At 44.8% G+C, this 12,688-nt stretch overlaps 1 protein-coding gene across 1 annotated transcript in view; it reads left to right on the top strand.

Annotated features, from left to right (window-relative positions):
• The window catches only part of SPTBN5 (spectrin beta, non-erythrocytic 5), a 300,302-nt gene extending 287,667 nt beyond the window's left edge, over nt 1-12,635 (top strand). Inside the window, exons 72-74 of the mRNA XM_030213698.1 lie at nt 544-642; nt 8,396-8,490; nt 12,222-12,635. Of these exons, the coding sequence (XP_030069558.1) occupies nt 544-642; nt 8,396-8,490; nt 12,222-12,244 (217 nt within the window). The 3' untranslated portion in view covers nt 12,245-12,635. The remainder of the gene's footprint in view (nt 1-543; nt 643-8,395; nt 8,491-12,221) is intronic.
• The last annotated feature ends 53 nt before the right edge of the window (nt 12,636-12,688 follow it).

Here is a 12,688-nt window from a genome sequence, read left to right as displayed (position 1 = left end):
CTCTCCTGCTCCTGTCGGGACGCAATAACTCAGGTCCCGTCAGAAGCAGGAGAGAGAGAGAGAAAGACCCCGGTACCCCCCCCCCCCCCCCCCCCCCGGTGACCCTGGAGATCTGTGCCTAGGATTTACACCAGGTTTTAGTTGGTATGCCCAAAATTGGACGTGGATCCTGGCGCTAAGTGCTATTCTAAAAACTGCGCCCAACTCAGAGCACCATTTATAGAACAGCAATCAGCGCTCGTTTTTTTGGGTGCCCAAATTTGGTTGCCATTTACTGAGTTTAGTCCTTAGTGCAAAGGTGCGACCACGTACATCAGCCATAGAGTTTGTGTAAATTCTCATGCCTAGATTGCTTAAAAAAACATGCATAAGTTTTCTCCTCCCTGCTTAAATAGCTTTGAATATTGTTAAGATCTTAGCTTTTTGTGAATATTGATCCCTTATGGTACTGATGTCTACCTGTGATCCGTTCAGAGCTTATTCTTTATCGTGGCAGTGCTTCAGTAACTTACTGACAGGTCTCCTTTCTTACTTTCTCCTTAGCCTAAAGCAGCAAGCAAGATCCCCCTCAGCTGAAGCCTTGAAGCCCACAAGTTCCAGAGGATCTTCTGAAAGACAAATTAAGAAGGACCTCTTACCCAGGTAGATAATTGACTCCCAGGCCCAGATGCACTAAACCTTAACGACCCTTTAACGAAGAAATTTTCAACCGTAGCATGCAATAAAGGCCATTTTCCGACTACGCTAGCAACTAACAAAAACGGAATGCAAACGAGTAACTACCACTGAAATGTGGACAATTCAGGATGCACTAACCATACCGACGATTACACCGAATCATTTACCGTGATAAATTTAACGTGAGGTCAGAGCTGTCATCTCCCCGCTTCCCCCTGCAGCATAAAAATCCAAGCTGGCATGTTTAAAAACAAAAGTGAGATAAGAAACACAAACACATGGCTCCCCTCTGCATAAAATAGAAAATGAAAACATAATCAAAAAAGGATCGGGAGGGGGCAAAGGCACTCGTCAGGAGCGTCCTGTATGGACGGCCTTGCCCCCCCCCCCCCCGAGGTCCCCGCTGCTCTCCACTTCCCCCTGCGCGGGTCCGGTGGAGGGGTGGAGTGGCGGCGATGACCTCAGGAGGGCGGGGCACGGGGGGTGGAGGATTGAGGAGGCGGAGTTGTGGGAGAAGGAGAAATAGAGAGAGAGAGGAAGGGAGGGGGGCCGAGGCTGCTAAAGTTTTGATTTTTTATTTAATACAGGGGGAAGCGGGCAGCAGCGGGGACCTCGGGGGGGGGGGGGGGCAAGGCCATCCATACAGGACGCTCCTGACGAGCGCCTTTGCCCCCTCCCAATCCTTTTTTGATTATGTTTTCATTTTCTATTTTATGCAGAGAGAAGCGGGGAGCCACGTGTTTGTGTTTTATTTTTTTTGTTTGTTTTGACGTTTGTGGCATGCGCAGAGCAGCCAGCATAATGCTTGGCTGCTCTGCGCATGCTTTAGGGACCGATTACCAACGGGGATTACACCAGTTTAACGAATCTGTAATGCATTGTACTTTACAATACCGCACCGAACATGTGCAACTTGTTTTTTTGGTGCATTCTTCGTTTTTTCAAATTCGGTTTTAGATTTTTTTACGTATGGTTGATGCATCTGGGCTCTAGTGCACAGAGGGAATTGCTTTTCTTGTAAAGCAAAACTGAATGTATTGAAAGCTATAATGTAGAAGTGTACCTGAGACACCGCAGGGACACTTTTCAAACTATATAGTTTGGGGCAAAGTTCACAAGCACTTTCTATGTAAGGACTTTGCCCCAAGTTTCAGAACAAAAGTTCAGTCCATATATGTAGTTGCTCACACTGCTCACATTTCACCCAAACTCCACCCCAGTGCATCCCTGCAGCGAATGTATAGACCATGCACTGGTCAGTATTACATACAAGATCCTTTGTGCTCATACTTTGACACTTTTACACATAAATTACTAAAATACAAACATTTACCACATTGTTCACGCCTAAAACTAGGCTCTGCCTTATAAAATCATTCCCTATATCAGGGTTTCCAAAACAGTGGGTCACGACCCCAACAGGGACGCAATGTTTGGGGTCCTGACCCAGCCCGGAAGTATATAGGCACATCATAACATCATGCCTGAGTGGGGTAACAAACATTGCTGAAATTGCAATGGTAAACACTATATTACATTTCAAAATCCTTACAGTGGTTCCCAGATTGTGGGTTATAACCTAAAATAGGGTCACTAAAGGGCTGTTCTTCTCTCTTGTACCTACTTTTCCTTCTTTCCCCTGGACCTCCAGCCTGCCCTGCAGCTAGTTCTGGCAGTCCACATGAACTCATTGGCACATCCCCTCTATCTTTTACATGGGATTCCAGTTAGACCAGACATCAGTTTTACAAATCTGAAACCCAGGCCACATGTTACCTGCTGCTGCTGACTATCAGGATTGCTGGAGTTCAAAATTATTGCTGGACATACTTATCTATATATATAAAAGGCAACCCCAACGTTCTGAAGCCTCCACGGAAGTTGAGGCGCCCGAGATATCCGGTGTGCCCTGGAGTGTCTGCACCGCCCTCGCGTCAAAACGTCATGACGCGTCAAAACGTCATGACGTCAAGGGCGGAGCTATTGACACTCGAGGGCCGAAACGGCCCACAGCGAACAAGGCAGCAAGTAGCTTCGAGGGATGGAGGGAGGGCGAACAAGGCAAGTAGCTTCGACGGACGGAGGGAGGGGGCCCCTTGCTAGCGCCCGTTTCATTCCGCTCAGAAACGGGCATTTTTTCCTAGTATTAATATGAAACCAGCTTGACATACTGAGATTAATGTTAGACCAGCTTCTGACCTCTGAGAACTCCCCCCTCCCTCAGGAATCAGAGGATGGCAAAATGGACCAAATGGTGTTGAGCTGGCTGCTAGCCCTGTGTTTAATTACTCCTGATTAACATACCTTTTGTTCCATCTGGGAGCAGAGCTCTCTTTGAGAACAAAGGAGGCCAGACATAGAGGCTCCATCACTAGGGACTTCAAACAGGAGAATCTGTGAAATTGGTCACCTTTCCTGACTTCAGAGAAGGTACACTGAAGTTTGGCTGGGAAGGAAGATAAGTTTTTTGATCTCTTTCTGTTCTGGAGGTATAAAGGAGAGCACATGGTGCTCGGGGCACTTCTCTCTGTCCAGGGCACTGCTGTCTGTCCGGTGCACTACGTCTCTCTCTGTCTTTCTCTGGGCAGCAGAGCATAGAACTCTGCTTGCACTTCTCTCTCTTTCTTTCCCTCTGCCCACATATATACCTCTTGCAGCACAACCCCAAGGCTTCTCTCTTCCTCTGAACAAACACCCTATCCTTTCTTTCTCTCTCTAAACACACACCCAGAGACAGCCTGTACCAGTTACCTGTACTAAGTGCTGTGAGCCTATACATATCTGCAAATATAATATACTTTATATATCCAAACTCATGTGGATTGTGTATTCTCTGGGAACCTACTGCCTCTACGAACTCACTGCCTCTGTGAACTGGACCCCGGAACCAAGCCTAGACAACGATTGCTGACACTGACTAGGGTAGGAAAGGAGGAAGACTAGAAATCTACTGGGAGAGCAACGATAAGTCAGCTATTTTGCTTTAAGCCAACATGTTGGATTGTGCAGATTTTCAAGTTATAAAATGAGAGTTTTGCATTTTTTTTAAATTGTTTTGGATTTAGTTCATGCCTTTCAGCTTACATTCAGGTACAGTAAGTATGTTCCTGTCCAAGAGAACTTACAATCTTGAAGGGTATTTTATAACTAGGTGGCTACACTTACTTGCCACCTACGTGTGTTATTATTATTATTAACATTTGTATAGCGCTACCAGACGCACGCAGCGCTGAACGTGTTACTGATGAGAAGATTAACCATTACACATGTAATAGCTCTAAGCACAATTTCATAAGGTCATACGTAAGTGGCATTGCATATAAGTGCAAAGGGGGTATAGACACGGGCAAGACATCAAGTAATGCACATAAATTACATAATGTATAAGTTAGGTGTGAAATGTGCCTCATGCACCATCATTTATGCCAATTCTATGGCTGGCATAAATGTAGGTGTGCCCATGGAAGGTTATGGTAGTATTCTAGAACAAATAAATAACAATTCTCAGGTTTGCTTCTACAACATAATCTTCCAAATTGTCATGAGACGTTTACGAAGTCTATTTCCCTGACGCAGCTTAAAGTGAAACATAGCGCTATGTCAGATTCTTCTTCTGTGAATGCACAGAGTACATGGTAGTATCACAGTGACTGCACAGAGATGCAAAATTAACTGATAAGTGTGAAATATATATTTATAATAAGATGTCTCCTTGACCCATAATCAAAAAAAACAAGGACGTCCCTGACGAACACTTGGATGTTTTTACCCGGACCTGTTTTTCTTACGATTAAGGCACAAAAAGGTGTCCGAAATGACCAGATGACCACCGGAGGGAATGGGGGATGACCTCCTGTTACTCCCCCAGTGGTCACTAACCCCCTCGCACCCTCAAAAAACATCTTTAAAAATATGTCGTGGCAGGGGAAGATCATAAGCTGTGGGTACAATTGGAACAATCCATGGTGGGATCCCGTAAGTTGGGTAATTTGATGTGGCTACCCAACAAGTATAGAGGGCGGGTTGAGTGCTTTCCACCGGCGGTACAAGCCACTTTTTATTATTGGGATCGGATGTTTATTGATCGGCAACCGCCTGTTTCGGGCCTGGCGCCCATAGTTGACAACCCGTTGTTCGAGCCGAGTGTGGGGAACCCCGTGTTGGTACGCTGGGCTGAAGCCGGACTAGATATGATGGGCCAATTGCATGTAGGAGGGGAGGTGGTTACCTTTGAGGCTTTGAAGGATGATTTTGGGGTGCAGCAGAGTGACTTTTATGTTTATTTACAATTGAGACATTTTCTGAAAGGGTCTGTTTATGTAACTTGTCTTAAGAGGGAAACGCACCCCATGGAAGAAGTGTGTGTGCGATATCACAGTACACGGGGGATGATCACTTATCTTTATGCGGTGCTAGCCGGGCACCAAAAGCCATCTTTGTTACATAGGAGAAAATGGGAGCAGGAATTGGGTTTCACCCTAACGGACGAAAAGTGGTTACAGCTGGAAAAGGGGACAATGCGTGCAGCGAGATCAATACCTATGAAAGAAAATGCAATTAAGGTCTTCTTCCGCTGGTATCTTACTCCGGCGCGCTTGCACCATATGTTTGGGCAGGTCTCAGATAGATGTTGGAGGAGATGTGACGCTCTAGGTACAATGGGCCATATATGGTGGACCTGCCCAAAGGCTAGAGCGTATTGGAGAGCAGTCCAGGCGCGCCTTCAGAGATGGATAGGGGGACCTGTGCGGTGGCATCCATTAGTATACATACTGGGCCAGCGACCAGCAGGTCTCAAAGAACATGAATGGCTTCTGACAAGGGGAGCCTTGCAGACAGCCAGAGCGAATCTGGCTCAGAGTTGGAAGTCGCCATTGGTACCACCATTAACACGCTGGCTTACCAAGTTACGATATGTGTGCGAGATGGAGAGATTGATTGCAGTTAAAGCCCAGGTCCTGCCTAAGTGGGAGAGAATATGGGGGCCTTTTTTGAACGCTGAGTAGGGGTAGTGCCACCGGAACGTCTCTAAACACAGGGCTTCATAGTTGGACACGGGGAGTGGGAGAAGGGGGGGGGGGGGGGGGGGGGGGGGGGGGTTGGTTTGGATGGGGGGGAGAGTTTTCTTTGTACAAAAATGAAAAAGTTGAAGTTGCTTACAGATTTCAGTTTGTTTCGACACAAATTCAGATCATAGTTTATCTTTGTATTCCTACTACCGCTATAATTTTGTAATGTTTATTAGCTGTAACTATTTTGTTATGTATCTGAATAAGTACAATAAAGACTTCTAAAAATTAAAAAAAAAAAAAAAATATGTCGTGGCAGCCTCTATGCCAGCCTCAGATGTCATACTCAGTGACAGCAGTATGCAGGTCCCTGGAGCAGTTTTAGTGGGTGCAGTGCACTTCAGACAGGCGGACCCAGCCCCCCCCCCCCCCCCCACCTGTTACGTTTGTGGAGGAAACAGCGAGCCGTCCAAAACCCACCAGAAACCCAATGTACCCACATCTAGGTGCCCCCCTTGACCCGTAAGGGCTATGGTAGTGGTGTACAGTTGGGGGTAGTGGGTTTTGGAGGGATTGGGGGGCTAAGCACACAAGGTAAGGGAGCTAAGTACCTGGGAGCATTTTATGAAGTCCACTGCAGTGCCCCCTAGGGTGTCCGGTTGGAGACCTGGCATGTCAGGGGGACCAATGCACTACAAATGCTGACTCCTCCCACGACCAAATGGCTTGCATTTGGCCGTTTTTGACATGGACGTCTTTGGTTTTGAAAATCGACGAAAGTCAGAAATGTCCATGTCTAGGGATGTCCAAATCTAGGGATGGCCAAAGTTAAGGCTTTGGACGTCTCTGATGGTATTTTCAAAACGAAAGATGGATGTCCATCTTTTTTCGAAAATACGGGTTTCCCCGCCCCTGGATTTCACCATTTTGCAAGGACATCCAAATCGCAACTTGGACGTCCCTTTCAAAAATGCCCCTCCACGTCATAGAACACAATTGAAAAACAAAGAAAAATTAGAAAAAGGACATATGAGGAACATAGGTGCTGGTTGGAGAACATCTTTTGATGTTGAAGAATACTGTTCGTATATCCACCTTCTGATGGTCCAATAATAGTCTAATATTCTTGAGAATTGTTATTGATGTGAGTTATTCTTTTGACTCTGGGATCAAATTTATAGTGGCCATCTTAATTAGTATAAGTATTCTAGAACAACATCTTGACGCCATTATAGAATAGGCGCATATCGCAGGCCATTGGTGCTCAGTTATAGAATTGCCATCTAAGTTTTTACTTGATGCAGAGGAGGGTTGAGACTTGGCCAAGATAACAAGGAGTCACAGTGGGATTTGAACTCTGACTTTCCTGGTTCCCAGCCTGCTATCTAACCACTAGCTGAAAAGATTGGGACACAATATTTTAGGAAAAATCCATCAGATGCTTTCTGCTTCTTTTTTTTCTCAAACTTCATCAGTATTTTATATATATTTTCCAAAGTAGTGTCATATGGAAAGCCCTCTTCTCAGTTTTGTGGTGCACGAGCTGGAAACCCCATGAAGATTTTAAGCCACCATCTGAAAGCAAATTCAGTGCACACTAAGCTATGAACTCCATAACAGTGTAAGAGCATAAGTACATAAGTAGTGCCATACTGGGAAAGACCAAAGGTCCATCTAGCCCAGCATCCTGTCACCGACAGTGGCCAATCCAGGTCAAGGGCACCTGGCACGCTCCCCAAACGTAAAAACATTCCAGACAAGTTATACCTAAAAATGCGGAATTTTTCCAAGTCCATTTAATAGCGGTCTATGTTTGTTTAATAAATTCTTGGGTTGATATTCAGCCTGCAGTGCTCAGCGTTTTGCTGACTGCCACTGGCATTATGCCCAGAAATTAAATGCCGGGCCATGGCTGGGCTTTGGCATCAAATTTATGGGTTTGTGGAACCAGCTAAAGTATAGTCGCTTAAGTGCAATATTGAGCACTCAACCAGCTATGGGGCACCGCATAAAGATAGAATTTAATTTTATGTGGTCGGGTCCTCTTTATGCAAGTACCTTGGCTGGTTAAGTGCTGAATATTGGCTTTTAACCAGCCAAGTGCTGACTCCGCCCACGGAATGCCTCCGAGAGTGGAGGAGTGGCCTAGTGGTTAGAGCACTGGTCTTGCAATCCAGAGGTGGCTAGTTCAAATCCCACTACTGCTCCTTGTGATCTTGGGCAAGTCACTTAACCCTCCATTGCCTCAGTTACAAACTTAGATTGTGAGCCCTCCTGGGACAGAGAAATATCCAGAGTACCTGAATGTAACTCACCTTGAGCTACTACTGAAAAAGGTGTGAGCAAAATCTAAATAAATAAAAAATAAATAGGCGCTAACCAGACATCTTCAGCAGCACTAACCAGTTAAGTGCTGCTGAAAAAGACTGGTTAGCCCTAAACAAGCAACTTAACCAGCCAGGAGCCATTTCTGGCTGGCTAAATTGTTGAATATCAACCAGTCAGTGTTTTAATCGAATGATCATGTTGAACCTTTGTCAGTCTTGCCTTCTAGATTATGAGAGCCACAGCATCGTGTAGAATATGATTTTTCATTCCATCTTTAGCCCTTTTTAGCAGTCATATGTAGTTGGCAGTTGATTTCTCAGTGGGTATATGTTATATTAAATAAACTGTTTTTGACTTCTCTGCAATTTGTATCTCCACAGGAGGACACCTTCCTTCCAACTTCGACTTGAGGCAGCGTCTGAAGAGGCCCAGAAAGCTTCTGAGGGGATTCAGTACTCCTTCCAGGAATCTGCCGGTACTGCTAAGAATTATCAGCTCTGAATGACTGTCACCCTTACAGCCCGTGTTCAGAAACCACATTACCCAGTTCCAGGCTACAGGTCGTGGGACAGTCCTGGATTTCTGACCACCCCATCCTGGTGCATTATGGAACTTGCAACACTGATTTCAATTGGTAGCATCAGGCTGTACAAATCCCACACACTGCTTTGGGATGTAAGTTCAAAACCAGGACTGGCCAAAATGTCTCCAACCTGGAACTGGGTAACTTGGCATCTCTGCCATTTCCTCAGTTACAAAACTTAGATTGTGAGTCCTCCAGGAAAAAGAGAATACCTAGTGCACCTGAAAAGGAGTGAGTGAAATCCAAAGTGGAAGTGAATATATTTCCCACTATTTATTATTTATTTATTTATTTATTATATTTGTATCCCGCACTTTCCCACTAAAAGCAGGCTCAATGCGGCTTACATAGTAATAGGTAACACAGAATTTTGTTATGTAACATAGTAAATGACGGCAGAAAAAGACCTGCACGGTCCATCCAGTCTGCCCAACAAGATAAACTCACATGTGCTACTTTTTGTGTATACCTTACCTTGATTTGTACCTGTCCTTTTCAGGGCACAGACCGTATAAGTCTGCCCAGCACTATCCCCGCCTCCCAACGACCAGTCCCGCCTCCCACCACCGGCTCTGGCACAGACCGTATAAGTCTGCCCAGCACCATCCCCGCCTCCTGCCACCGGCTCTGCCACCCAATCTCGGCTAAGCTCCTTAGGATCCATTCCTTCTGAACAGGATTCCTTTATGTTTATCCCACGCATGTTTGAATTCCGTTACTGTTTTCGTTTCCACCACCTCCCGCGGGAGGGCATTCCAAGCATCCACTACTCTCTCCGTGAAAAAATACTTCCTGACATTTTTCTTGAGTCTGCCCACCTTCAATCTCATTTCATGTCCTCTCGTTCTACTGCCTTCGCATCTCCGGAAAAGGTTCGTTTGCAGATTAATACCTTTCAAATATTTGAACGTCTGTATCATATCACCCCTGTTTCTCCTTTCCTCCAGAGTATACATGTTCAGGTCCGCAAGTCTCTCCTCATACGTCTTGTAACGCAAATCCCATACCATTCTCGTAGCTTTTCTTTGCACCACTTCAATTCTTTTTACATCCTTAACAAGATACGGCCTCCAAAACTGAACACAATACTCCAGGTGGGGCCTCACCAACGACTTATACAGGGGCATCAACACCCCCTTTCTTCTGCTGGTCACACCTCTCTCTATACAGCCTAACAACCTTCTAGCTACGGCCACCGCCTTGTCACACTGTTTCGTCGTCTTCAAATCCTCAGATACTATCACCCCAAGATCCCTCTCCCCATCCGTACCTATCAGACTCTCCCCGCCTAACACATACGTCTCCCGTGGATTTCTACTCCCTAAGTGCATCACTTTGCATTTCTTCGCATTGAATACATAATGCAATATGAGAGGGAGGAGCTAAAGTAAAGTAGGAAATTAAGTATAACATAATAGAAGGATGGATGGGTAGGTAGGTAGAGACAGGTGATAGAGAGAGGAGGGTAAGGTGGGGGATAGATTCTGGGTCAATGTCATTTTCTCTTCAGTACATGTAAGGTAGATGGGTTCATGAGATTAATCTGGGTCTTTTGGGTAGGCTTGTTTGAATAGATGGGTTTTTAGTGCTTTTCTGAATGGTAGGTGGTCATGGATTGCTTGGCATAAAGGATGGGGAATGACTCCCTACAGTCAAGCTTGCACAGCTGATAGCTGAGACGTACCTATAACAGAGTGGAGAATGGAAGGGTGACGAAGGCAATGGCTAGACTGACAGCAGTGTAGGTCAAGCTAGTACAGCTGACAGCTAAGAGAAATCCTTAGAGCAGCCGTGAAGACAGTTGAACTGAACTGGGAGAAACCCATATTGTTCCCACATGAATGCTCATGGTGCCTCAGCTTCAGACTAACTTCTATCATAAATGGCAGTGAATAGCCAGACAGACTGGGTGGGCCAAAGGGCCTTTTTCTGCCAACAACTACGAACTGAGTATGTGCAAGCACTGCCAGCATCGGCAGCTAGAAAGCATGCCACCGACTTCCTTGCACCCGGGAGGTTCAGGCTGTGGAGCTGGCAGGGCTTTGGGTATCCCCACCAGCCAGGCCGGTTGCTGCAGTTGGGGGGGAAGGAGCCGAGCCCAAAGTGGAGGGCCCAAGGCCACCCTCTCGTGACTACGCCACTGGTATCACCTAAGAGCTACTCTGTAAATATGTGACTGTCTTGCATAGTGCATATTTGCATGGGGGGGGGGGGGGCGTACAAATGGGTGGGACATACGTGGGGGCTCCCACTTATGCAGGTAGCTTACAGAATACTGTTAGTTACCTGTGTCCCTGCCACACTTAGGCATCTGCACTTGCACCAGCTCTATGGCTAGTGTGAATGTGGATGCCTAAATGTTAGATACACCAATACTGGGTTACGCTACTGTTCTAGAACAGGACCTAGACACATAGGCTTCTACTGCATGCCCTCAGGGCACCTAAATGGAAGAGCCCACTTATAGAATTGCCCTCAGATTGTAAGCTTGTGGGGGCAGGGATGTACTGTACTTGAATATTTATCACTATTGTACAATGCTGCATATGTGCAATAGCACTATTAAAAATGACAAGATACGGAAGCCAAGAGGTCGTGTACATTTCCTTTTTTTTTTTTTTTTTATTTTATTTTTCAATTTCAACTTACATTTCCAAGAACAATCTTGTATAAGAAGTGTTATAACTTCACAAGTATCAAAGAAATATTTATACACTATAATCAACAAAATTAAATCAACAAAATTAAATAATAACACTTAAGTCCTCATTATATAGATTCCAAGATTGAAGTGGAGAAAACAGGAAAAAAAAAAGAACTAAGCAATCTTAGCATATAGCAATTCTAGTGCAAAACAATTTTCATTTAACTCCCATAGTGTTTTTTGAAGCCACGAAAGCGGACAATTGACTCGGATCCATAAACACATATTTAAGGGAGTTATAATTCACAATACATTTACATGGGAATTTTAAGTAAAAGGTTCCTCCCAATTGTAAAACAGCAGGTTTTAACAAGAGGAATTGTTTCCTCTTTCTTTGAGTATCCCTTGCAACGTCAGGGAACAATAATACTTTATGTCCCAAAAATAACTTCTCTTTATGCCGAAAGAAAAGTCTAAAAATCCACTGCTTATCCGGTAACAGAGCTACGGCTGCAACCAATGTTGCTGTCGTTATCTGCTCTGTCATTGATGTTTCAAGAAAGTCTGTTAAATTCAGAGATGGTTGTTGTGTCTGCATAACTTTCTCTTTTTGTGGAATATAATACGACTGAGTAAATGGTGGATAATTAGATTCCGGTATTTCCAGTATCTCTTTCATATATCGTTTTAACATATCTAGTGGACTAATCATGTTCATAATTGGAAAATTTACAAATCTGAGATTGTGTCTACGCATATAATTATCATATATCTCCCCCTTATTCCTAAGGTTCGATATATCTTTAAGAATTGTAGCTTGAATATTTTCAACCTTAGACACTTCTTTTTCTATTTTTTCACAGTGTTTTTCAAGAGTCTTTATATCTAAGGAGTTTTTTTCCACTTTCTTATCGATGTCAACTGATTTCTGTACCATAAAGTTTGAGGTCGTGTACATTTCCATTACCTGTTTTTCCAGGAGCCGGTTCTCAGGATGTGTAAGCAGAGAAGTGAACCTGAGATGTAACCATGACCAAGACACCAGAGTGAGAAAATGAGGAGAAGACCAAGAAGAATAAAAATGCCTTCAAAACACTTTTCCACCAGAAGCAGTGACACCGAAAGTGAAATATCAGTGATTCTGAAGACTATCAGTGCTGTATACCTCATCTGCAGGGCTCACCAATACTTCTTCCAAGTGTGGAGGAGTAGCTTAATAGTTAGAGCAGTGGGCTGAGATCCAGGGAAGCCAGGGTTCAAATCCCATTGTGGTTTCTTGTGATCATGGGCCAGTCACTTAACTCTCCATTACCTCAGGTAAAAACTTAGACTGTAAGACTGTAAGTCTTCTGGGGACAGGAAAAATGCCTACTGTACCTAAATGGTGTAAGCAGGGCCGCTGAGAGACTGGGCCGGGCCCGGGGCAAGGCCGCCCCCGCCACCCCA

The sequence above is a fragment of the Microcaecilia unicolor genome, chromosome 9, assembly GCF_901765095.1.
Source record: "Microcaecilia unicolor chromosome 9, aMicUni1.1, whole genome shotgun sequence".
Lineage (NCBI taxonomy): Eukaryota > Metazoa > Chordata > Amphibia > Gymnophiona > Siphonopidae > Microcaecilia > Microcaecilia unicolor.
Note: the sequence above shows the minus strand (reverse complement) of the source record. Positions and strands in the feature narration are given on the sequence as shown.